Below are 27,923 nucleotides of genomic sequence, written 5' to 3' on the forward strand. Positions count from 1 at the left end.
GACTGCAGCTAACACCGATAGAATATGAGATCGCCAGCTGAAGGCCCGCTGTAGAACAAATGCAAATGTTTGTCACCAGCTGGCTGTGATCATTTGCTGATTATGTAATGTTTGTGATAGAAACATTTGGGTGATTCTATAATCCCAGTTTTCATTTTTGCTGTATGAGTTTGGCGAGGCTGACTAGCTAGACAATAATTAAGAGAAAAAATCAGATTTCTTTTTTTTTCCAGCAAAAGGGAGATGTGGAAGAAAGAAAAGAAGAGCACAGTGCATCATTTCTTTGACTAAATATTTCTATAGCCTCACTCAAGAGCTATTGTTTCCCAGGGAGAAAGCCACGTGATTTTGCAGCTGCCATTTGTCTATGCCTGAACCTGAAAGGGAGAAATATGCTGAAAGAAAGATTTTGCTAAGTATTTACTCTGCCTGAACATGGTAGGAAGGTTTACAGAAATGTCATAAATGAAGATAGTCTTAGCCTTACAGTGGAAATTATGCGCTTTTCATTTCTGTACCTCACATTTTAACCTTTCTTCTACTTTTTATATTCTTCATCCATGCTTTCAGTGCTGTTTCTTGCTATCACTGCCCCTAGTTTCTGCTCCCTTGATAATGTTGTCACTTTTGCCAGAACAACAAGGATCTAGCATTACAGCTTGCTTTTCTTTTAAACATACTACCTACAAAATAACCACCACGTGGCAGCTGTCTTTTAAATTAGTGGCTTTTTAGATGGTGAGCACCGTGGGACAAAGGTTCACTTTCTGAGGAACCCATGCAGCAATATCATGGCGATGAGGTCAGGAAGTAGCATGTTCCTCCCCCAGGACCTGCCCTCTGCTCTCGGGGCACTCATTTTGTAAGCCGTTTTCAAAATGTGTTTCCATGCAGCCTGGCTGTTGCTCTGGGTAACTGTCCAATCAGCTGAGCAGATGCTTCAGTGCAGAGAGACAGACAGACAATTTCCTCAGTGCTGGAGCCCTGACAGGAACAGAGCTGGGGATGCTGAGGCTTCAGGACAAGGCACTTCACAGCTGCCTACACAGGAAACAGGTTTCAAACACCTCCATCCTCCTCACACCAATCCGTCTGCTGCTAGTTGGCGTTTATCCCCACCCCCCTCCTCGACCAGCTATTCGCTATTGTACTCGTGTGGGCTGTTTGCTGCTGGAAATGAACAATTGCTGTCACCACCGGCTTTCCAAAGAGCATGTCAGTGTGCCGTGCTTGTAACAGAAAGATTCTGGCCTTGCTGCCACCCACTGAAATAAAGATTTGACCTGCAAGTTAATTGGGAACAAAGCTGAAGCTTATCCTACATCTTGCTGTCAAAGACCCCTCAGAGCAGACAGCCAGAGACAAAGAGCTGTCATCTCCTCTGCAGTGTGACCTCCCTTTGCTGGCTGTCAGCTGTGCTGGTTGGACCTCTTAAAAGATGAGGTCCAGAGCAGGAGTAGGATTAGCTGATAAATATGGATTTTAAAATAAGGTTATGCACATCATCTCTTCTTAGAGGAAGTCTCCCTAGGCTTCCCATGCAGTTAATGATGAAACTCTGCCTCCCACACAGTGACTACAGGGAGTAACAAAGCAAGGCTCCTGCTATGCCTGTCAGGGGAACCATCCTCCCCCATTAATATCAGTTTGATGCTCAGTGTTGGAGTGTATTAATATTCCTCCGCTTAGGCCAAGCCCTTGAAGGGCAAGGATGGGTGCATGCCTTCTTCAAAAACAGCAGTGTTTTTTGACAGTCTTCCTTGATCACCTCTTTTAGATTTCCAAGGGCTTTGCCTAAGATCTGTGTACTTTAACTTCAGTACAAACCATGAGGCACTGCTCTTGCTAAGCACAGACCTTGAAACTGGGCCATGTTCCTGTAAGTACAGGAAAACAAGTAATACATCATTAAATTAGTTTTATGGAAGTTTTTCTGTTGTTGTTTTGGCAAGCTTTATTTAGACTGAGCAAAGGTTTTTTTGGTATTTAATAAGAAAGTGAACTTAAGGTTTTCCAGTCAACAAGGATGCTACAACAGGAGGAAGGAAATGTGGTTTAATAGCAACCAACAGATCCATTCAAAAAAGTATGCATCTGTATGTACCAGTACGAGTAAGAATTAGAAAAAGTAGGAGAGTTTGTATTTTTTTCCACAATAACCTATTTTACCTTATCATGAAGTTAGCTAACAAAGAGGTAAAGCACCTCAGTTTTATGCATTTACAGTTATGCATGTTATTGTTTCTGTCTTTGTCACCTGGATCTGTAAATATTTACATTTCAAGCATTCGAGAAATAAATATAAAGAAGGTCTTATATGGATCTTATAAGAAAAATCATTGTCTGAATACTCCCCCACATCTCCTGCACAAAGGTGGGACTGCTGTCTCAAATGGACAAGCCTACAAAACCCATTCAAAGAGCAGATGGAAAACAAAAAACTCAAATCCCAACACAAAGTTGCCAGTCCAAGTATTCTGACAGAAGTGCTGTTTATGTTGAAGAGTGCATTTGGTGGACCCAGTGAACAGAAAACCATAACTTATAAATTACTTTGGTAACTAGAAGCACCCAAGTTCAGTTATTCGGAGAATATCTCACCTTAAACGTGTAGTCAACTAATGTTTTCCTTGGGCAAGTACTCAATAGTCTCCTCTAAGAGACAGAAGTGTGTTTATACAGAAAACTAGAATCTCATACAGCTGTATCAGTTTGCACAAGCTGAGTAAGCCAGAGGCTTTGCACGCATGTTTGAAGTATGTCAGAAAGAACTTTTGCATTGGAACAAAATCACATGCAGTCCTGGAGTGAGGATCAGCTTCTGTTGTCTCTGTACATTTCAAGCTGCTCAAGCATCAAAAGACAGCAAAAAGAATTGCATGCTAGCTTTTGGTAGTTTCAAGCTTCTGGCAAAAGTGATGTGAAAATTATGTGAGGATAAAGACAACGAGCAATCACCACTCTTCCACTTCCAGTTTACAGGGGAAAACACAGCTCAGTTTCCTTTCAGATGGCTGTTCATACTTGTACCTAAGAAATGTGACTACTATAAACCCCGCTACATTGTTTCTCCAGAATATATGTTGGTGTTCTCCAAGACTGAATGTATCACAGAAGCTTTTTGCTTTCTTTCCATGAAGAGACACTAAGATTATGCTGCTAGGTCAACCCAAAACAATACTGTAAACCCTTTTGGTAAGTCTGATGACATGAACTGAGTTAAAATACAGTACAAACTAGTCAAAACTAAGCTGTTGAGAAATCAAAGAGCAAGGAAAATATTTGGCAGCTCTCACTAGATTTTTTAAAATTAGTAAAAAGGATTTTTTCATGCATTTGCCTCACCTGCCTGTGAATGGGTTGGTGGAGCACTGGCCCATGGTGCATCCTCAAACTGAACCCAAGCTCTGATAGATGACAACAGATCAGCTTTGGGACACACATCGTTCTCAAGCAGTGTAGAATCCTCCTTTGGTTTGTCACCTGAATTGTCTGGCTCCGTGTGCAACAGGTCCTGAAATTCTCCATCCACATTGTGGTTCTCCTCTGAGGAAGTATCAGAGGAAGAAAAGCATTTTTCCAGAGGTTCCTCAGTGCTACCTAAAATAGAGACAAAGGAGAAAGATTGGTAAGAATTACAATTACTTCACTATTTTTATTGAAATCTCTAAAATTTTCCATTAAACATACACAGATTTTTTTTCCTTCACTTAATAAAATTTTTAACCTAACTACATTTTTAACATAACACAGGGCTTAGTTTTGTACTTAAGTGTAATAGATAAGACTTCTTCTGTGGTCAGCTGGATATTGTCTTGAACGTCCAAGGATGGATTCAAGCCTTGTAATGGGTCTGTGCTGAGAGCTGGGAAAACACCTAACATTTTTGGCATTAATTCTCCTATTATACTGGAGTAACAAGGCATAATTCAACCTTTGCACATGCCACTTCCACTTAGAAGGCAAGATCTATGGCACCATACGCTACAATGGTATGCTATATTGAGCTGCATATATGACAGTATAATTCAAAACAAAAAGACTTAAAGATTCAGAAGAAATCAGAGTTCTCTTACCTTGTGGGTTAACAGGGATGAGCAGTTCATCAGTGAAGGACACCCACTCAGACTGGTGGGAGGCAATGACACTAGTCAGAGACGTCATATTAGCAGCAGGCTACTCATCTTCACTCAGTTGTTATAAGAAGGAAGCAGAATGAGAGAGAGGCACAGTGAAGATAAACCAGTAGAAGGAAACACTTTCCTTGGGCTTTCTTTTCTTTTCAAATGCTGTTAAGAAAAGATTAAATCATAACTTTTAGACAATTAAACTCAAGAAACAACTGCTACTATTTTAATAATTCAGACTATTAAGACACATTATTTACCACAGGCATAGTACTGCCAAAATGCTGTAATCCTTGAGAGAGGAATGTCACTTCTGTCAAGGGGAGGGCTATACTCGAGCAACTCCCTGATTAAAGCATCTGAGCATCTTCTAACATCCTCATGTTAAAAGAGTCTGTCATAAAAACTCAGGGAACTGCCTCTTACAAACCCAGTAAGAGTTGTTATGAGGGAATTCTCCCCAGTCTGGCAGATTTTTCATTATGATGCAACTTAATCCCAGTTCCAACATATTGTCGCGTTCTTGTTCATCTTGTTGTTGCACAAAATCTGATCCTTCTCATCTGCAAGTCTCATTTTTGATAGCATTTATGTAGCCAGTTCTGGAACTGGGACAGGTTGCTCATGACCGTCTTTGCAGTCAGGGTGTAAAAGGACATCCCTTCCTTTAGCTGCAATGCCAATTCTGCTGCTTTACGGAAACATTATATTTTAAGTTTAAAACACAATGTCTTAAATCATGCCTGGAGTTAAGCATGATTTTGCTGCAACCCAGCAAACACTTATACAGAATTGGCAACATTAATTAGGATGTACTCCAATGGGATGTACCCCACGCAGATCTGGGAATCTGCCAGAGTGGATAGGACACTGCCAAGGGCACTCTGACTTTTGGCTAATAGATGGGAAAATCAGAGCTGGGGAGTGAAATTCTCCTTTTACAAGCACCCATGAATGCTTCAGATATGCAAGCCACTTCAAAACTCTCAGAAGACTATTGACAATATCTAGGAAAGACTGCGAGTTCTGCCCTTAATCATGTCAAGTACTGAAGCTCTTGTTGTTGTGGTACATGAGTGCTTTAGAATACTAAAACCTCAGACTTGGCTATTTTAAAGAGCATTAAGAGGCATCTCTTGGCCTGCTGTCTCTCACCTAACTTATTTTATTTTGGTGAAAATTCATGTTGTTGTACAAGAATAGACAATGAGATTTTTCCTTACTCTTAACAGTGTCTAGGTCCAAAGAACAGAACAGTAGTAAAATACATAGACTCTTTACAGCATTTTCTACAGGAAGTAGGCCATTCCATATTTCCGGTATGATTATTCTATTTAGTGCCTCAAAGTCATCAGACTGGTGAAGACCCATCAGCACATAAGAGTTGCATCAAATAGCTGAAGAATTCTGAAGTCTGAAAGTCACAAAACAGCCTGACACCTGACAGAGAGAATTCACGGGTTATTGTTCATTGCCTGAAACTGAAAACTTGACCTTGTACAGCAGATATTGAACATAAAAGACAGTTTTCTACAAACACAAAGAAGGGTTCCTCAAGATGGAATACTGATGGTTAAAGGCAATTTGATAGAAGGTAGGTCTCCTTTCATTAGAAACTTTCCAGGCCTTATGGCCACCCCCCCATTATTCCCTAATGTTAGGAAAGCAGCTGTATGTGAGCCCCAGCCTAGTTCTCATCCACTCCCATGGCAGGAGCTCTGCATTCACAGATTAACTAAATGGCTGTGGTTGGCAGTGGGTTCATCTGGTCCCACTCTTGACCCTTCTCTAGGCTGAGCAGTCCCAGTTCTCTCAGCCTCTCCTCACAGAAGAGCTCTTTCCAGTACGTCCATATCTCTTGTATGGGTTGCCAGAACAGGACAGAGTACTTCAGATGCAGCCTCAACAATACTGAGAAAAGCAGAAGGATCACCTCCTCAACTCTCCTGACTACCTTGCAATACATTGTGTAATGCAGCCAAAACCACCATTAGCCTTCCAACCAGCAGAGGCACATTGCTGGCTTGTGTTCAGTGTGGTGTCCACCAGGACTCCCAGATCCTTCCCAGCTGGGTGGCCCTCAGGATGTCATAGGGTCTGAGGTTCATTCGTGTGGTGTGGGCAGATGTCTTTGTCTGCCTTGCACAGAATTGATTTTTGGGTGCTATTAATAGAAATTGCAAAGCTAAACATAGAGGTAAACAAAGAGAAAAAGAACAATCTGATATTTTGAGTCCCAGGGACTTCGTATGAGGGAAGGAGTGGATGACCTTCCTAACTTGTTTTTCCTCAAGTGACTATTTAGGCTGTTCTGGTTTTTTTCTTGGTTTGGTTTGGTTTCAGCTTGTTTAACTCTCTGTAACAAGACATCTTTTCCTAAACAACTGAATACTGACTTCTCCTTTCTCCTGGAAAAGCCTGGACAGAAGCACGAAATGACAGGAAATGAAAAAGGAAAACAGTTTATTTTCTACTTAATACACAGAGACGCCAGTAGAACTCTTTTTTTTTTTTTTAAACGTCAAAACAAAATAGCCATGAAAGAAGCCAAGAAAACAAACTCTTTCAGCTATGTAGGTATGTGAGAGAATTACACAATTATTTTAGCACAAATTTGCTCTTCTATCCTACTGCCCTGGGAAAAGCATTCTGCCTAAATCCACTCAAAGGTACTTCACAGTCTATTATATCAGGCAGAAGTTAGATTTGTTCTGCTCGTTCTGTTCATGTTTTACTGCTGGGTTTTATCAAGGTCATGCCAGCACCACAGAACCCTCCAATTACAGCAGAAGAAATAAGGTCCTTCAGCCTGAGATCCAGGTCAAGCTGATGGATGTGGCTTTAGATCTTCACACCCAACAGACTATGAAGAAGCCCATCATTACACATATATTGCAACTATACAGCTTCCCCACTGCTGGAATTTTCTACAGGCTTCCCAGTCTGGTATCTGAAGGCGGTTGTGCTGGCGTACTGAAGTTATCACAGCTTTTAGATAAGCAGCCTGAAACTGCTGAGTAGCCTGAGTAGATTGCAGTGTCAAAGCTTTCCAGAGCAGAAGCATTTTGAGGATGAATGTTGAATGAAAAAAAAAAAAAATTAAATAGAGAATGTTGTATTCTCTCAGCTTTCATGAGAAACCTCTAATCCCATCAGCTGACCAAAATGCCTGTAACAGAATTATGAGCAATGTACAGCTAACTTCTGCATAGACTATGTGGAAAAAATATAACTTCACCTCAAATCATTTTTACTTCTTTTGGCTTTCCAAAAATCACCTGAAGGAAAAAAAAAAAATCCCAAGTCAAGGCATTATGAAACAAGGAGCCTTAGCCAGCATGGCACCAACATGACTGCACAATCTATTAAGAAAATGACGCTATGATCTGCAGAGGTGCTTGTCTCTTAGGGATCCATTTGACAGTGAAGATAAACCAAATCCTTTCCTTAGCAAAACAAATGACACTCATTATTTAAACAATGGAGAGAGTACTCTGCAAGTGAATTTTGGAGTTTTTCTCCCCATCCTTTAAGACCTTCCAAACATCTGCAGCTATTCCTAGAGCAAAAAAATTTTGGAGCCCACAAGGGCTAAGGGAACAGATGCATCCTTCTTTACTCCAAGTGAGCTACAGTTAAAGCAAAAGTTTATGCTGTACACCTCAAGCAAAAGGAGGTGGAAACACACTTCATGGATCAAAGTGTTCCCAGGCCAGCATTACACCTCTATACAGAAATGGAATTCGTGTCAGTTTAGATTTTGTTATTTCTGGATTTGCATTATGTGGATTAAGGTTTTGGTACAGAATTGGCAAAGAAGAAGGGAACTAATTCATTTGATTTTTATCAAAAAATGATGATTCAAAAGTTTGTGAATGTGTGTGACTACTACTACACTGTAACTACGATACACAGCTAAATGTTATATGTGTTGATCCTAATGATCCTTACCATGAATTCCAGCAGAGAGTGCTTCGACCACAAGGTCAGAAAGTCCTAAGAGGCTTAAATTTCTGCTTCAAGTTTCCATTTTTTACATTACAGTTTCACAGTGGGGAATGTGAATCAACGTGACAAATGGGTGACACTTATTTCCAGTTCATAAAAGATCGCAGAGCTGGAACAAAATTCCTTAGCTATTTAGTCCTCCTGATGTTTTCATTGATGAGATTACATTATTTAATTCCTTTTTTAAATTGATGAATATTCACTTTAAAATGATAGACTACTTCCTTAATTAGAAACCTTCTCTCATTCCAAATCTATGTAAATTCACAGTTTCTAGCCATTTCCTCTCATGACACAGTTATTTGTCTCTCCTTTTGCATACTACTGCTCTAGCAGTAGAGGAAATATCCTCCTCATTTGCTATTGCTAAGCCAATAAGATATATCTGAACAAGTCTCAATGACTTCCTGCCAGGGGTCTCACACCCAGCACTGTGTACACTGAGCCTTCATTTCAGGCAGAACCATTAGGCACTACGTGAATACAAACACCAACAGTAGCAACAGGTCATGGCACCACTGAAATATGGTACGTTTACAAAAACACTGTTCATACCATTTTAACTACTCACACAGTGAGACAGAAAATTCTGACATTGATCCTCAGTACATTTCAATTACATTCAACAGAAACAGCTTAGTACAGCTCATCACTGTAAGGAGTATGGATCGTTTTTTCAACAGCTTCAAGATGCATATGGAAGATGTACATTACAGGAGGCTTTATCACCACTACCTGGAGTGGCTAGACTACAGTTACAAGAGAAGACAGGAGGGAAAAAAAAAAAAAAAAGAAGAATTAAAACAGATAATCAAATTCAAGTTTTTCTTTTCAAATGTAATATCCATATAAATTTAAAAGAAACTTTCTATAGACTAAGTATATAATCTTACATAGCATGAAAAATCCCTGTGATCCATACTGGAATACAGTTTTCTTGCACATACATTCCCATATAATCCCTAAATGTAATTGGTTACTCTAGGTCTCATTTGGTGACTGCAGGAGACAAAGAAGACAAGGAAGAGGAATAAGCTAAACAAGTTCTGCATAGCAGAAAAAGAAACTAAGTCAAAAGAGCAGCGAAGAAGCCATGACTGACCTTGGGTTTTGTAACAATGAAGTTCCATGGATTCCAAGGAAGTCTCAAGGAAAAATATGTAATTTTATCTTAACCACGTCTGTTTGGCAAACCCATACAGACAAAACAATTCTAATAGGATGAACTGCAGAGTGATTGCTTCCTTGGGCGAATCTCCAAGTGAGCAAGAGCTCATGGATTTTTCCTCTCAAGTTGGCATGCAATAGGCAGTGACCATCAACACATCGTGGCCTGAATAATAAGCAAACTCCAAACTGAAAATCTGTTCTCAAGCATCAAAAGAAAGTCCAAGGTATGTTAGGGAGCCACAGCAAAAGCAAAACCCAGTGACAAATGACACAGAAAAAAAAGATGTTTGAAATAAAGAAATAAAGGAATTCAAATCTTATTATTACAGAAAAATAATTGCCTAAATACCTCACGTAAGATTATCTTACAAACAGCATAGATGATGAGAGGAGTAAGTCATATTTGATTATTTTACATAATTGCTGATACTGACTGACATTTTCTCCATGTATTCAGCCCCCTGCTTATAAATTGCTCTAAGAAAGTTTCTGTCAGGTTTTTGAACTCGTCCCAGTTCCCCAGTTACTTCAATTTACATGTGCTATTTACATGAGTTCCATGATTTCAGATTCAGCTGAAGAAGTTCAGCCACTGTCTGTGCATATAACACTCGTATGAGAGCTCTCAATGGATAAGGAGGAACTTGGACTCTAAGAGCCAAATTGACTCAGTTGTGGAGTTCCAGACCCTCTGGAAGCAGGAACTCCCTTGCCCACTGCAGATTACTCCTAAGGGAACAGCAACAAGAGCTCTGTTCAGAGTATGGCCAGTTTTACTTTATGCCATTACCAGATAGGTTATTTCCACTATCCCACGGATTAATGACACAGACGGCTACTTTAGACTGAGACGGAGTGAAGGAGAGTGTTCTACTGATGATAACCAGAGCCACCTGGCACACTGGATGACAGAGAATTGGTGTGGGTCTCCCTGAGCACAGGGCCAAGTGCAACCACTCTAATTAACAACTATATCCAATTACTTTAACAGACGAAGTGCTCTGTCTAAACTCGCACTGCAATCAGTGACAGAACCAGCTGTCTTAAAGCTGAGGTGACCTGAAATGCCCTCATTTTCTCTAGACCACAAAAATCCAATGACTCATAAAATGATGCCCCACAAAGACACAGCTCAGTTTTACTGGAAGCTCACATCCACAGACAGTAAGAAAAGCCTGTAGGTGATGTGTGGGTAAGGAAGTCATAAGCATCTCCATCAAGAATATTTGCAACTAGTTTAATATCTGAAAGGTCAATAGTTGTTGTTTTCTGTACTTCACAATTTATGTCACAGAAGCTTCTCTATTTTTCAAAGAGAGCATCTTAGATTCTCTCCTGCAGTCAATACCTAGATATTCTGACAGTTCAGAAGGCAATGGTCTTTCTCTTTTTTTTTTTTTTCTTTAGAAATACTCATGATCAGACCCAAATAGACATGATACTATTTAATGGGCTTCAAAACCTGATGCTGGAAAAAAAACATCAACCTCTTCCTCTGTTCTTTGTAATCCCAAGGTCTTGAGTAACATAGGAAGGTAGTGTAGAAGGGAAGAAATACAGAAAAATAAAGGATCAAATTTATTTATTTTTTCCTCAATGATTATGAGTAGGGTCTAACAGGCAGAAACTAAGGGAAAATGCTAGACAAAAATGTTTGGTAACAATTATTCACATTCTGAGTCACGTCAGCAGCTCTACATATCACAACTCTTTAAATATGGCTCACTGTGGGTCCACTATGCATTCAAAGCATGACTGAAGCCTCTGGCCATGTAACTGTATTAGAACCAGAAGGATGATTTCCCAAACTGCAGCCTTCCAGCTCAAAGCAGAATCTGAAGCAAAGACCAGCCTTTGTCAAAAGTTTCTTTTACCATATAGAGTAGCAGTGCTTTAAAACTGGACTGAGAAAATTTCTGACAAAGAAATATGTTTATTGAAAGAGAGCTGCCCCTGAGCACCCTGCTTTGCACAGGGTATTTTCATAGGTTGTTCCAGTCTAAATCATACAGTCAAGCTATGCAGATATACTCCATTCAGTAAATCCTCTGAAAACCATTGTCCCTTATTCACTGTTGTGATGGCCATCAAGGTGTGGTTTTCTTTCTAATTTTTCAAGCTATCTCAGTGAAATAAAAAGCATGGTGTTGTACAATTAACCACCCCAAAAGAACTACGTCGCTGTAGAGTGCCATCACCCAGATCAGCTGGCTATGGGTGAGCACAGATCACAAAGCTCTACAGCACACATCCTTCTAAACTGAAGCTAACGACAAAAGAAAGAGGTCATACATTTACTGAAATACAGTGCTGGATGATACACGCTGTTGTAGTAAATACACACCCTAGCTTGCACAAAATGTCATCCTGTTCTGCCAAATGCTAAAATTCCAGCAGTGTCTGTATACCTTGCCACAAATTACTGCTTTACCGAAATCCAGTGCAACTCTAAAACCAATATTGCCTCCATCAGCAAAAGGAGAGCCAGCATAACCCCTCCACTACCTCAGGACTGATTTTTGTTGCAGAAACAACATTAGGACTTTATCTTCTGTTTTACAGCCAAGTTCATGCTACTGTTTATGTTAGAAATTCAGTGAAAACCCTTTGCTGAAAATGGTGGGTATAATCAGTTGCCATCAATGAGCTTTAGTTAAACTCATTTTGGACTAAGAGAATACGAAAAAAGAAGTCAGGCCCTCCCTCAAACACTAGTTACATTGAAGGCAAGGCAAGAACTGGATCATTCAGACGGAGATGCTTCACTGGAGGCTGAATGCCTACAGAGCGGATGGGCATTCATCTGGCTGAGCAGTATGAACAGAATGGGAGAACAGATTCTGAGTGACTGGAAAACACAGAATCCAACTGTGAAAGCAGAGAAAAAACAAGGAGCATTGAGGAAGCGATGCAGCCTTGAAAGAAAGCAGTTTGCCTCTGCTGAATGTTAGCTGGAAAGGGAGATTGGGAACACTGAGGCAGAAAGTCCTGTTCAGCTCATGTTTTCTCTGTATTTCTGTATCACTAACAACTACATATATAAATAGCTTCTATGTACCTAAACTTTTATATGACATCTTTGATAACTTCAAAGCTGAATCTGCAGTACATTTCAAAGGCATCAAGATTAAAAAGGGATTGCACTGTAAGGGAGATGCCATCTGAGGGCTGCGCATAAAGGCAATGTTAAAACGTGAGCCTGTCTTCTAGCCTGAGGAAGTGCTGCTTAATTATTTAAAACCAGGCAAAATACAGCGTTCTGGAAGAGGTATCAGGGGAACAAGCTTGCCCTGACAGAAAATTCCTGGGATGATCCAACTGGTCTTTCCTCATTTCCAGCCTCTGGAGAGCCAATTGCAATTATGCAACTTAGTATCACGCCAGGACACTGCAGCCCTCCAGGGCAACCCACAGATACCATGTTTGTTGTCACTCTTTATTTTAGATGCTCTAAATATAGGTCCATTACACTCAATGGTGCTGATTGCTTAACATGACTGTCCCTACCTTCAGGGGAATGGAAAGCACCTCTGAAAGGAAAATATGCTTGAGTAAAGGGACTCAGTACTTTATATGCCAGTACCAAATACATACACACACACACACACACAGTATAAACAAACATTTTGACCAGTCAAATTCATGTACAGTACAAAATAGGTGAAACTTTATGGTCTACCTCCAGCCTAATGCAGCCATGAGCCAACAGAGCTATTCTGCTCCTTAGCCCACAGTGTGCCTCAGTTGCACAGCATTAACAGTTCACAATAACATTAATGCAGCATAAAAACTCTCTTTCCAGCTCTTGGGACTGAACTCCAGTAACTTTTGGCAAAGAATATCCACCCAACGTACCAGTTTTGACAATGGGATGCAGACAAGCAGTCTGTAAAATGTCTGAGATATGTATGTCGCTCTTTCACAGAGGCACAGACCCAAAGGGACCGAGACCTTCAGTTTTAGTTACCTGAGTGGGCAGTGACACATTTCAGCAGAGCTGTAAATCCAGTTTCATCTAAATCTACCCAGAAAAAAAACAAAACAAACAAACAAACAAAAACAACCAACCAGCCAACCAAAGCCCACTGTGAACAACTGGAAGTTAGCAGAATTAAAATAATTTTTTTAAGACAAAGTTCCTGGAAGAAAAAAAAAAAGGGGGGGGGGGAGGGGATTAAAACTTTTGAGTCAGCGTTTATTTCAGTGTCACAGAAAAGCTTCATCCCTCTGTCTGGAGCTGTAGCTACCAGAGGTCTGTGGTTGTTCTCAATCAGTCTTAGCCCCAAGCATCTTCGTATCAATAGCTTAGATTGAGCATGAGGAATATTTGTAATCTTTTCTTGAGGAAAAAGAAGTGAATACTAATATGCCAGTGTCAGAGTCTGAGTGCATGTAAAGTGTGGTAAATCAATTCAGCTCAATCCCATTGAGTCAGTTAAATTACATTTACAAAAGTCACAGAGATGAATTACTTGTGAGGAGGGGAAATGCCCACATCTGCCCCATCTGTTCTACCACAGCCTTTTCCTTCAATGACATTTGAGATTCTGGCAGTGAATACACAATAAAACATGCACCCAGATACTCCCTGAGCCCTTATCCCTCACAACTGAACCCATGTACCTTCTAAGTTGGATTGACATTTAGAGTATAGACCTGATGCTTTCACCATATATCATTTTTGCATACGGGATGTCATTTTTAGCCAGGTAAGTACATGAACTTCAGCGACCTAGAAACAATATGGCTAGGACCACAGAGGAAGGAACATTTATGGTTGCAAGTTCCCATCCTAAGGAGCAGCTGGTAATTAAAAAGCAACTAATCATTAAACTTCATAGTCCAAATTCCTCCCTATAGCTGCTCCACTCAAACCACTTTAATAGAAAACAAATCAGCCTTGTGCAATGAAGCTTGACCAGCTCAGGTTTCAGTTATACAGCTAGTAATACTGATTCTCTTTGAAAACATTTAGCGCTGTTTTTTTTCCATGCATTTCAGTCACCCACATGACCACAACACCACCGTGCAGTTCTGTAAAATGGTACTTTCTATTCACAAGAGGCCCCTGCTCTAGACAGTGGGAGAAGAAAAATTGCTAAATCATATACCCTCCCCATTTTCAAGAGTAAATTAGAGGTAAGGCTTTCATTTCATCTCACAGCTGGCAACCTCAAGTTCCTACAGAGAGAATTAGCTTCTATAAATATTCACATCTATAAATGCCAGCTAGATCTTGGCCCAAAAGAGACACAAGAAACAACCCTACAAAACCAGATCTGTGTTCTGCAGCTCACCAGATAGGTCTGATGGGTACCTCAGCTCCAGAGCACACCAGCTGCTCTTTGGGGATGAGAGAGCTGTGGATGACTGCAGTACCTTCACCACATCTCGAAACCTATCGGCCAATTCTGTCCTCAGCTTCAAGTCAAAGGAACTGTGTTGAGACACTGAGTTCAGTTACCTTAATAAATGGAAATGAATCACATTTCACTCAACTCCGGACACCAGAGTTCAACACCTAAGATAGTCATCCGATGCTCTGTTTATAGTCAGTGGATGGAAGACGACACCTCCAGAGAACCCTTCGGCTGGTCTATTTTAGAACAAGGTGAATCCTCCCCATGTGATGACCCATGGCAACTCACTTAGGCTTGCAAGTCTTTCACACACCTAAACCAGGGCACCTGAATCTCAGTCACAAATAACATTGTGCCAATTCACAATTTCCACTTTTTTTCCCCAGCATTTTAGGAAGTACTTTGTATCAAGCAAAGCACACGCTGAAGGATTTCGGGCATGGCTGACAGCAAAAACTCTTAACGGCTCCCTTCCACCAGCCATATAGAGCTCATGTTTAAGAAACTCCCATATTTCAGTAGCCTACTTGCTATAGAAGAATTTTCTATTAATTAAAGCACCATTTGTCTCTGTTGCTATGCAAGAAGCATATGCATTAATGTTAGCTCTTACCTGAACCTACTCTTTTTAAACTTTATGTTTTGGTGTTTGTTTTCTCTCATAATTTTGTGTAAATATACATCAAGGATTATGTTAAATTAAACAAACAAACAAACAAAACAGAAACAAGATGATGTATTATATATATATATATGTGTGTGTGTGTGTGTGTGTGTATAAGAGTTTATGGTACCCTATCAGCAGGAGCAGAGCTGTAGGGTGAAATACTTGGCGCTAAGAGAGAGCTTTCACATTACTTTTTAGAGGCTTCTACTTCAAGTTATCTCCAGTCAGGTCCTGTGGAGGGAATTAGCACTTGAAGAACATTATGTGAGTGCCTGGAGTGATTTATCCTCTGGCTTGGTTTCATCTGAAATGAAACCCGTTCATGCACTCTGATATGAAAAGTGCAGCAAGAGTGGATTACAGGATGTTCACTGCTGAAGTGCATTCCTGTTCTAATGCATATGCATCCATGGTTCTTCAGAAAAGGAGGCAAGCCTGCAAACCCAGCATTTACCCCCACAGCATTGCACTTCCTCAGTTTTTTTTTTTCCAATGTCTATCAGAAGTTTTATACCCCAACATTTTGAGAGTGATAGGATCATACAGACAGTTCATCTTATCTGCACGTTTAAAAGATGAACAGCAAAAAAAATTGATAGCAGCAGCACATAGGGAATTCATAAATCCTATTTGGGCAGCAATCTTATCTGTATAGACATGCTTGGAAGGAATTGCAGCACGCTTTGAGATTCTGATAAAACTTACAAAGATTTACACACTGATCCAGGTAAGTTCCCTGATGTATGAGCCATAAGGCTTCCAGTTGTGCAGCCCAGGATCCAAATGCACATGGTCACAGACAGCATTGAAGACAAATACACTCATCCTAATGCACACAAAGACAGGCATCCTCCCTTGAGGTTAGTGGTTGTAAAGTTATTATATCCATTAGCAGAACTTGCTGTCCTTTACAGTACTACCCAGCATGGTTAAACTGCAAAGAAAACACGCTAAGAGATCAGAGAACAAAAACCATCTGATTTTGTCATTGAGTATTTTATGAATTTTTCTTTTTTTAAATAAAATGAGCAATTCAGAAAAAATGCCTGAGAATTTCCTTCTAAGGGCTCTCCTTTCCCAGCTGACAGCAGAGCACTCTTAGGGGATTAGCTCACATACATCCAACTTCTACATAGCAAGGTTACATTACAAGATTGTTGCCACTACATGAAACCTTACAGGTGTATAACTTCTCTCCTGATTGTGGGTTTTTTTTTATTTTTAAAGTACTATTTAAGTTTTTTTCATTTTCAAAGACAAGGTTGACACTGCCACAAAGCCTGGTGCAACTTGAGGCCATCACCTCTTGTCCTATCACTGTTACCTTGGAGAAGAGACCAGACCCCACCTCCACACAGCCTCCTTTCAGGGAGTTGTTGTACAGAGCAATGAGGTCTCCCCTGAGCCTCCACTTCTCCAGACTGAACAATCCCAGTTCCTTCAGCCACTCCTCACAAGACTTGTGCTCCAGACCCTTCTTCATCACCCTTCTCTGGATACGCTCCAAGGCTTCAATGTCTTTTTTTGTAGCGAGGGGCTCAAACCTGAACACAGTACTTGAGGTGCAGACCCACCAGTGCTTTGCAGAAAGCCTCATTGCAACATAGGGGCCAAAAGCTGCCTGAGGCCACGGTGCTCCAAAGAGCAGCATCGAGGCAGGAGGAATGAAGCACCACAATCATGTAGTGGTTGGTTCTGCCTTGGTAAGCACCGTGCTGACGGGAAAAGCCACTGCTACAACAGGTGACAGAAGCCTCACAGAGCAGAACATCTTGAGGATGAGAAATAGCATTGAAATCTGTTACAAACCTCTCATTTGCTGATGCCAGACTTGAGATAGCTGAAAATGAAGCACTCTAAACACGATGTATTTAGCCCACGTACAATATGGTTTAACCCACACACAGTCTGGATCGCTTAGCAGTGAACAGCACCAGAAGCTGAACTGCCTTCCTGAGAGCTGTAAGGAACACCAGTGGGTGCTCAGCAGTCAGAACTGGCCCTGGGAAGATGCAGCTGCCGCTTCCCTACATTGCAACCCTTGGACTTTTATCCAAACCAAATACACAACAGAGCATGAATTATACCACTGACATAACTGTAGATCCAGAGAACACATAGGAAGGAGATCTGCAGTTAACAAGGTGTTCTGGGAAGCTGTTAATTAGAACCGAGAATGTGAATCATAAGTGGCTACAGCTGGTCAGAACCAAGATGCGGTGCAGCATGTGAGAAAAAAAAAGCGCCCATTTCCCTTCTCAGACATTTAATGGTCAGTTCTTGATGGTTTTCACATTTTGAAGATAATTTAAAAGCCAGGACTATGAAAAACAACTCATCACTGAAGTGGCCAGCTATGTTCCTAGGTGCACGCAAAGTGAGGTAGTATGTCCTGGGGAACTACTGTAACTTGCTTTGTGCTTAAGAGTTCCATAGGAGTATCATGAAATAATTGTAATACCACACAGAAAAAGGCAAAGATTAGCATCTGACCAAAGCATGATACCACAGATCCAATCTAATTCAGAACAAATATCACTTCATGTTATAATCAGTTAGAACCCTAGAAACAGTAAGGTTGGAAAAGACCTCTAAGATCACCTATTCCAACCCTCAATCCATCACCACCATGCCCACTAACGATGTCCCTCAGTGTCACACCCACATGGTTCCTGAACACCTCCAGGGATGATGACTCCACCACCTCTGTGTGCAGGCTGTTCCAGTGCATTATTGTACTTTGTGAGTAGAATTTTTTCCCTACTAATTTTTGGTGATGAGACAATCTAGCCATTTGAAAACCACATATTTAGGAGGACAACATGTGTTGCATAACACCATGTCATAGAACCCACTGAAGGAGAGGATAACGTCTTCGTGCTTTTTTATGATAACTCAAACTTGATGTAATAACGAACTCATTTAACTGCCAAATATTAAGGCAAACTCCGGAGCCCACGTGTGCGTTATGCAAGATGTCACTCATGTGAGCAAAGAAAGGAGAAAAGAAACTGAAGACAAACACACTGGGGAACACGAGCAGCCAACATTTTGAAGTTTGCGTGCCCAAACTGGTAAGTGTACAAGATGCAAATTCACAGAAGGCAGGAATTAATCAGATGATTCACAAACAAAGAAATGCTCACGTTTGCCAGATTTTTGCCTTGACAACACTAGAAATCATATAGGCACACAGAACTGTTTGAAAGGACCCTTCAAGGCTATCTAGTCCAACTCTCTTGCAATAAGCAGGGGCACCCACAGCTAGATCAGGAAGCTCAGAGTCCAGTCCTGCCCTCCACCCAGTCCTGTAAACTGACTATAAGACAGTTCTCACTGAATGGCCCAGGAGATACTGCAGAAGGGAGCTGTAAAGCACCATCTGCCCCAGGGAAGGAGTCGAGGTTTTTTGTTTGTTTTTAAATCTGTTTTTCATTGAAGAACTGTGGTCTAAAGAAAAGATGATACCGTGGGCTCGAAGGTGAGAAGTTGTGTTCAGTTACAGTATGTGAATCAACAGAACAAACGAGGTTCAACAGAGAGAAATGGAGCTCCAGCAGAGACAGGGGTGCAGCTCACAGACCAAGCAAGTGAGCAGCAGAGCCATTTCTGATCGTATGTAGCATAAAAATTCACTTGGTATAGAAATACGTACTTTGTACATTTATAGCCTATAATTTACCAAGGGTATTTGAAATAGACTACGGAAAGATGATCGGCAAGTTCTGTTTCCTTCTTACCATCATAACCTGACAACAGCGCAGTTCCATAGAATGAAGAAAGGAAAAACCCAACCCATGAGTAATTGCCCGGAGCAGCAGAGGGGCAGGTGGATGCGGACAGCTTCCCCGCGCTGCTCCCAGCTCTCGTTAACCTTCGTGCACACACAGCGCGGAGCGGTACGGACACGAGAGCGCTCCTACGGAGGGAACACGGCGGGGCACCGGACAGCGTTGCCACCACTCCTCCCCGCCAGCAGCGATGCAGACGGGTGCGGGAAATGAGGAGGGCTGGCTGGAACACGGCCGTGCCGAGGAGCAGTACCACGAACCCAGCGGGAAAAGGCGCCGCAACAGGGGGCGAGTCTCAGCTCTACGAGAGCAGAGCGGTGCCCGAGGGAAGCTCAGCCAGCAAAGAAAACACTCGGGGGAGGCAGCCACCGCAGCTCCCGCCCCGAAGCCACCTGAGATGAGTCCAGCGCCAGCTCCCACCTTCCCTCAACCTGCCGAGACGGCGCAGCCGCCCCCCGGCCACCTACCTGCTGGAGCGCAGCAGCCGCTCCTCGAGACCGCCGTTCGCCGTGAGCACAGCACGGCCGGGGGGGGGAGGAGGAGGAGGCGGCGGTGGCGCACTCAGCGCGGCCCCCGGCCCGGCCCACCGGGGAGCCGGCAGCGCGGGGCCGCCGCCATTGGGCGCTCCCCGGCGGCGCGGGGGGCGGCGGCATCGCCTCCGCATTGGCAGCGAGCGCCGCAGCTCCGCCTCTCCCCGGCCACGGCCCGGCGCTGGTGCCGGCCTGCCGCGAGCGGAACCCCGAGGCGGTCGCAAATGAACGTACGCGGGCTGTAATTTGTAACTCTACCTCAGCGCCAAGGATTTTAACGAAAGGCAACTCGCGGACATGCACACGGGCACCGCGCACAAACACACGCACAGGTGCTCGTGCACGCGCCGCACCCCTCAGCAGGTTTGGAGAACTGCTCCCGTGAGCTGAGGAAGCACCGCTTACCGGAGAGCTTCCGTGCAAAAAAACAGCTCACCTGAGAAGAAGCGCTGTTGCAGAACACCAGGAATTCTCAACGGAGCAGCACCACAGGGCCACCCTGTGAGGCACCGCGCGTGGCGGGGGGCACGGCTGGTTCACCTCGTCCAGCGCTTGTCCTGTAGGAGTTCCCATAGGGGCCACGGTTCGCGGCTGGCAGAGATCCATGCTCCAAGGGACTGCAAAGGCTGTCAGCTCCCTCCCGGTTCTGGTCAAGCCTTGAGCCTCATTTCTTCTTTTTACTTCCTTTTGCCTTCCAAACAGAATTAGCCTTTACAGAATAACTTTTCTCAGCAGCACTGAGGCTGTCAGCATGCCAGCAGGAACAGTCTTAGGGGCAGTGGATCACCCTCTCTCACACTAGAAGGTGAGCAGCACCAGGCTGTGCTTATCAGTCAGGTTTAATGAAGGCTCAGCATCAGAAGTCCTTTTTCATCTTCACTGCCCTTTTCTCCCTCACCATTGTTTACTGACAGACTTTAGACAGTTTAAAGGTTGACAAAAAGCATATTTCTAAGTTCAAAGAAAAGAAAAAGGCTTGCAGGTAACATGCCACTTTTTTTTAGTACTTGTCCGTTTTCTGTATATTGAACAACAGGTGAAGCTCTCTGAAGCACTGTTGACTTTTTCAGTAAACCAGTGTTGCTGGATTCAGCAGTTTAAAATAGGGGGAAGCACATGGTTTAGAGCATTTGATTATCTTCAATTATTGATTCCATTACAGTTATTACCCATTTACCACATCAGATGACTGTTTAACACCATTATTCTATTCAGACTTGTAAGATGATTCACTAATCTTTACCTTTTTGTCCCCCAAACGCTTCTACTTGTGGGATCCATAATGCAGGGACCAGCAGGTAAAACATCTCCTACAGGTTCTCATGCTTCCTAAGCATAACCAGGATTAAAAGCATGGAACCTCAAACCAAATCATTTCGTATAAGTAATTATATATTAAGTTCCTGGTTGAAAACTGCTATTTACACAATGGAAAAAGTTAGAATATACTTTTTTTTTTTCCCCTCCTCAAAGTAGGGGATTTTTTAATTTATTTTTATTTTTTAATTTTTAATTCGAACACTCCAAAGAACTTTGTTTGCCTACTTCAGATAGCTTGGATCTGGAGAGCAAAGGTTGTGTCCTTCAGTTTTCTGGTATATAGCATAATGTTGCACGTGAGCCATAGAAATACAGTATTCTCCTCCTGATATGAGAGGTCTTTCCTTCAGCCAACACAGGCAAACCTGAACGTTCATACGCTTCAAGAGAGAATAATCATGGCCTGGATATGTGCACTGCCTGTTCTGAGATTAGTTTAAATCCAATAACACTGCGAACAACAAGTGATCACCTTCATTTCCCATTCCTAGACCGGGCACTTTCAGAAGGAAAGATGTTGCTCAGATGTCCAGACATCCTTGTTTTATCATGTAAGAGTAAACCCCTATAATCATTAGCCACAGAGATGGCTGTGATGTGAGCAAATGCGAAGTTTGTAGAATAGCAGTGCTAGAAGTGCTATGGTCAGTGTAAGAATTAGGAAGTATTAAATGTTTTATCGTCAAAGTGAGAAGCGCAAGGATAGTTAAAGGCTGCAAAGAAATTCATTCATATGATTTGAAAACTTCCTTCCTGTAGCTGCAGGAAAATCTCACGGTACCAGAGAGCTCTCCAAGGACTAATGAGACGCTACATTAGAAAAGTTTAAAAAGGGAGTTTATTTTTAGTTTGCAAAGTGATTTATTTTCCTCCAACTAATCATTTTCAGTATTTACCCTAGAGGTTTTCAGTTTCGAGCCAAAATATAAATAGATGAGAGCTATGTTTTGTGAGGCTGAACATACACCAGAAACATTTAAAAATATTTCATATGAATTTATGAACTAAGAATGACAAATATAGTGAAGATCAAAGTTTCAGGGGCTTTTAAAGTCAACACGACATTTAACCTCTCTCAAAAGAGGTACTGGAAACTTCACATATGCAACTTCTTTCTTGCATCTCAATGGAACTCTATCAATACAAGATACCAGAGTAGGAAACCAGTTAATATACAGTCATATTCACTAAAATAAGTTAGTGTGTGTCTCTGAATTAACAAGAACCTCTTCTTTCTTGTTCTGAGAAATTTCTGCCTGGTTATACCCTTTATCTTCTACTGAAGACCATATACCTAGTAAGACATTCAGGAAGGCTATTTGTTTAGCAAAGTGGCAGAAAAAAAGCCAACACAGCTGTGCATAGTGAGATCACTACATTTGTCTCACTGGGTTTGAATTCTCTTACTATAGGCACCTCCCTTCTGTGCAATGTTTCTCAGAGAAAAACAATCAAAGCAAACTAAAAACTATTTGTGAAGATCAGTCCAATTGCATATAAAAATCTAGCAATAAACTAATAATCAACTTTGGAATTGACCGTAGAGTTTATACATTTTTTGCATAGCTACTATTCCTGATGGACCGTCCAGCCCAACAATCAAGTTGACGAGAACCAGAGAAAATTAACTACTACATGAAAATTTAATCCAAATCCTCCCCATATCACAGCAACAACAGTGAAGATTATTAACTACTGGAAAATTCACCAAGCATATGAATTAATTTCAAAGAATCAAAGAATGGCAGGGTTGGAAGGGACCTCAAGAAACAAGAGAGTCCAACCCCCCTGCTAAAGCAGGTACCCTACAGTAGATTGTATGGCTACCTGTGCGACCAAGTCTTGAATATCTCTATAGAAGGAGATGACACAACCTCTCTGGGCAACCTGTTCCAATTTTTTTTTTTTTAGTATAAAAATGCAGTTATTTTTCCTCTCCACTTCAAGCACAACATAAGATCATACTGTTCTGACTTAGTCCTGTATGAGAATGACATAGTAGATATAGAAGAGGGCAATTTTTAGATTCTGACTTACCACAACTCAGTAGCTTGGTATACTTAATCCTTGATTATTTGTAAAGCAAGTTCTGAAGCAGCTGCCAACAAGTACTTAACTCATCTCTCTCAGTATATCCATGATTTCACGGTGAAGGTGCAGGAATTACTTATTTTTGATTTGATATTACTTATTTATTCATTTGGGGCACCACTTAATATCTAACGCCCCCTAGTGGCTGCAAGCAAGCATCCCAAGTAGAAAAAATGCTGCAGCAGACAGTTAATAAGAAACAATTTAAAAAGTTCTCCCATCACAGAAAACGGGGACCTCTTGCCTACAGGCTTGTCAACTCGTAGCTCAAGCCTAGTGAGCTTTGTTTTATACATCAGGCTCGAGTTGGTTTTAGTATCAGCAGCTTCATTTTGTTAGCTACCTGCAGCCTTATTGGCAGCAGCTTTAGCTACTTAACTCCTTTTCTAATTTTCATAATTTTCAATTCATTTTCTACACCATCCTAAACTAACTTCTTGTTTTGTTTTTGAAGAGGAATAAAAGTAAAAGAAACACGAGCGCCCTTATAAGAAGGTATGCATTCAGTAGTGGCAAATAATATAAATCACTTACAGTTGACATCCTCTGTTACCATAAGCACTGTAAACACTGAAGGTAACCACACAAGTGGTATCTTTATTTCACAAGATTAAAGATACAGTACAAAATGAATCTGTACATCTTTCTATTAACAGAATTTGTTTACACAATTATATTACATTTGACCAGCCTTTATACTGATTTTAAATACAAAATAAATTTACAAAAGTCCTACAAGACTCTTTAAAGAACTGCAGCTGATAAAAACGAAGGACTATTTTGAGGGGGGAATCCTATTTGCCATATGCACTCGCAGTAGTTCTCAAACCAAACTAAGTTTTTTTTAGTTTAATATTCTCTGAAACAAAAATAAAATTTCAGTTTATTGTTGCCTATCTAAAAATAAAGCAACTTGCAAAGGTGACTGTGACCCCCTGTAATATAATCCTTATGGGCCAAAACTAGCATAAAGTAGGTGGAAACTAGATAATGCATAGTCTTAAAAGTCCTTTCACAACCCACAATTTAATGCTCTTCTCCAAGAAGAATATTTGATAGTTCTTCATTTATTTTTTTTACTTTTAAGTTTAATAAGAGCAGCTGATGTTTCATGGAAGATGACTAAAGAGTAAATAAAGTTTGCTTTGGGAGTCTCACTGGGATATTTCTATCAAGGGCCTTACCTGCACTTAGATTCTCCTACAACAGACACACAAAGCAAGGAAAATAATTTTGATAGATTAAGCCCTGGGGCAAATCTCAAAGGGAAGAACTAGAACCCTAGTTTCCTCAACAGTTTCATATTATTTTCAGGTTGCAAGAACAGCTGATGCGTTTAATTAATGATGCAGGTGTGGAAAAGTATTTTTTCACCACATCTTTGCACTCTTTTCTTGCATACGGAACTCCCACTGACAAAGTTACTGCTCTCTATAGTTGTTATTCTCCCTTCAGGGAGAAAAGAACAAGTGTCTGGGAAGGTCAAATAGGCATGCTCTGGCCTAAGTCACTACAAAGAACACAGTTTTTCCATTCAAAGAACACTTCAGATAAGTAAAAATGCTTCTCTTAAAACTAAGCATCCCTTCTAAAATAATTCTGCTTATAAGCTGTAAGACAATCTATTACCAAAAGGGAAGAGCACTTCACTGCAAACAACTGAGCAATCCAATTCCTTCAAGAAAAAAGCAGTTTGACAAACCAAGCACACACAAAACATATTGCTAGTAAGAGTTAAACACATTTCTCCCAAAATGCAAGTTTCAGAATAGAGTAGCAAGGGATTGTCACAGAAGCTGAAGTGATGTCATATGACAAATGGTTTAGAAAATGTATTCATTTCTTTGATCCCTGAGTTAACTTGCTATTACTCACGGTAAGTACCTTTTTACTACTACCACTTCACTCAAATGAATGTCATCTGAAAAAAGTTAGTGGCAGCAATTTGGTAGAAAGTGGAGAAAAAAGCAGAAAGACCTCCTTATTGCTTCTTCAAAAAGCAGTTCTTTAAAATGGAATAATTCGCTGATCTTCAGCCATTTTCTTCCGCTGATTTCTTAGTTGTAAAAATGCATCAGTTCAGTGAAAAGCTAGCTGTAAGACTGTCACATAGCAACAATGATGAGAGTCTCATGCAAACAGAGCTTTTAGAATTCAGTTCTAGCAGATAAAAACAAAAACACTTTAATAAAGCAGTAACAAAATGATTAAGCATCCTAAGAGCCCAATGAATCAGTGATAGTTCACTGGAAAACATTTTTCCATATAATCTTTAATTTATTCATGCTGAGCTAGAAAAGAACTATTAGGTGACAAAGGCAAAAAATACTTCAGAGGAAGTGCTCAGAAGTCACAGGTACCTTAGAAATGCAAGTGGGCAGTGTTGTACATTCCAGACTCTACATTTCAGTTCAATACTGTTCCAACTGATAACGATGATAAAGACTGAAACAAAAACATTCCTCTATCACATGCTGCAACCCTCCATCAAACTACAACGATGGATTCGTCTCCACATAACCAGAAGAAGCATTTTGAAGTACTGAGAAGCTCTACCTATATTTTAATACTAAGTCATCCATGACATTTCAGTTCACAGAACAGTGTATTTCTTTCCCTCTCTCCCAAACTACAGATATATTATGCAACAATTGCATTAAGTATAAAAACAGATCAAAGTCTATTGATAGACTGCTGCCAATGCACTGAAAAAAGAGTACAAAAGCTCTTAACCCTTTGAATGAAGCAGATTTTGTCAGAGAGAAGCTAAAGCCTTATCATTTGTACTTCATTCTGCTTTAAGACAGCATATTCAGGGGTTTAAATGCTAGCACAGAACAAGTATTTAACTGACTTACCAAGAGCACAAACATCTGTATTTGTTACATCTAAGATCTCTTTCCCAACCTCATACCCTGAAACGGTAGTTCAATGACAAACTGTCACTAACTTCTTGCAGTCTAAAAAACATATGCCCACAGGTCATACATACTCTCTATACTCAGAAAAAGGCCTTCACACTAACTTGGTGGTATCAAGAGTCAATAACATTAGCTGTCTTCAGATTTTGTTACAGGAGATCTCAGGTAGTATAGCTACTCAGAAATGTTACTCTGACTTTCTTACATGTCAGGTTCAAAAAGGGTAGGCCACAGCTGTGATTTAACACAGGATTTTTTAATGAGTTAACTAATCTTGTAGCATCACTGAGTTAAGTACACACCTTTCTGTAGAAAGTACGTGTCTTTGGGACCCTTCAATTTCTTGTCACAGATGCATTAACATACTACATTTCACCTGTGGGAGGATCTTCTTACAGTGCAGATAACATGCAGTATTGTTGAAAATGAAACAAGGCTTCCTCTAAAATCAAAAAGGTGTAGGCTAACTCAAGAGTTTTCTGGCTCTGTTCTTTCTTCAGTGTCCACACTAATACTGGTGCTTTCTGCTATGTAAGTAGACTCAGTCTCTCTGTAACAGCAAGGTTACATTATTTAGAGACACTACCAACATCTTACATGACTAAGGATTGCAAGGTAAGAGGCTCCAAAAAACTTTTTACAAGGATGTGAGATCTGGGCATTGTCTGCATAGTTTTCAACTACTTAGCTTTACAAACCTTATCCATTCCAACTCTCCCTCCTGGGCTACATACTAACTGTTGACAGCTGTCTAAGGGTAATGAGGAAAAATACTCAAAACACAGCACAAATGCAGTGATGTTTGCTGGCTTAGTTTTACAGAATTTATAAATAATCCAGATTAAACCACTCAAGACAGCATAAAAGACCAAAGTGTAAGAAATAAATCAAATAAGGATTGTAGAAATACTTGGGGTGGAGATCAGAATATGAATTCAGAGCTCCAGCTGTTTTGGACATCAAATACAGTTCAGCTTCTTGGACTGAAATTGGCCACAAACTCATTTTTATCGGGCAGCTGCTATCAGGCAGGCAAAAAACCCTTCTAATGCTAGCCTTCTCTCTCGCTAAGATGAAAAGGACTCCGAATAAAGAGGAACTAGATACAGCAGGCAACATTTTTTGTAGTAGCACACTTCTGTGTTTCCACGAAAAAAGCCATAGTGTTATTCCATTGGCACTGAAATAACATTCAAATCAGTTTTAGAAGAATTTTCTTATCCCTGAAAAAAGGCATCATTCTAAGCAGCTTTCATACTTTATTCCTTATAAACTTCTTTGTGCCTCTTTCACAGAAGGGACCATTAATCTGAAGTCCTAAATCACAATGAAAGTTGTTCTTTTTGGAAAAATCCAGTTCTCTTACTGAGGCTTTTGTTGCTATTGCGGTGGTTGATGCTCTGGAGGTGGTGGTTCTTGTTGAGGCACAGCTGGTCGTAGTCCTGCTGGTCTGGGAATTGCCTGATGTTGCCTTTGTCTATAAGCTATAATTGTTCCCAGAAGCAAGGTGATGATGGTCATAAGGTAAAGGTCCCACTCAGGCCCCAGCAGCTGGTCCATATCAATATGTGAGAACACTTCTCTTAACTAAAAAAAAGAAGTCCATATTATCATGTCAGAACAAGAATAGGAAGATACTTTAATTTTATATTTGACTTCTAATATTTTTAATGTACAAGCTACTGCAGTTTTAGAACTGTTACACTTCCCCTCTATTTTTCTGAGTGAAAAATAATTACAATGACATTCTCAATTTCCAGGAGTTAAATGCCAATAAAAGCAATGTTCTGCAGAAGGAGCTATTCTAAAGATACTGTTCCTGATACATAGCTTTGTGGTTTTCACATATGCAGCAAGTACAAATAATTTAAATTGTTAGGTACCTATTCTTATATTAGTTGTCTTGAAGAAAGGGGGGCAAATACTACATACAAAGAG

At 40.8% G+C, this 27,923-nt stretch overlaps 2 protein-coding genes across 6 annotated transcripts in view; both read right to left on the reverse strand.

Moving 5' to 3' along the window:
• Positions 1-19,654, reverse strand: part of STON2 (stonin 2) — a 70,384-nt gene extending 50,730 nt beyond the window's left edge. For 2 of the 4 annotated variants that reach the window (XM_421302.7, XM_040702153.2), the window contains exons 1-3: positions 19,591-19,654; positions 4,077-4,289; positions 3,346-3,600 (exon numbers count right to left, since the gene is read on the reverse strand). In XM_421302.7, the coding sequence (XP_421302.3) occupies positions 3,346-3,600; positions 4,077-4,164 (343 nt within the window). In that variant the 5' untranslated portion in view covers positions 4,165-4,289; positions 19,591-19,654. Of the gene's footprint in view, positions 1-3,345; positions 3,601-4,076; positions 4,290-14,602; positions 14,747-19,590 lie in introns of those variants that run through there. The other 2 variants (XM_046942129.1, XM_040702154.2) reach the window with 2 other exon arrangements.
• A 3,987-nt stretch (positions 19,655-23,641) lies between these two features.
• Positions 23,642-27,923, reverse strand: part of SEL1L (SEL1L ERAD E3 ligase adaptor subunit) — a 30,719-nt gene continuing 26,437 nt past the window's right edge. For both annotated transcript variants that reach the window (XM_040702156.2, XM_421303.8), the window contains exon 21: positions 23,642-27,572. In XM_040702156.2, coding sequence (XP_040558090.1) covers positions 27,366-27,572 — 207 coding nt within the window. In that variant the 3' untranslated portion in view covers positions 23,642-27,365. The remainder of the gene's footprint in view (positions 27,573-27,923) is intronic.

Source organism: Gallus gallus, chromosome 5, assembly GCF_016699485.2.
Source record: "Gallus gallus isolate bGalGal1 chromosome 5, bGalGal1.mat.broiler.GRCg7b, whole genome shotgun sequence".
Classification (NCBI taxonomy): domain Eukaryota; kingdom Metazoa; phylum Chordata; class Aves; order Galliformes; family Phasianidae; genus Gallus; species Gallus gallus.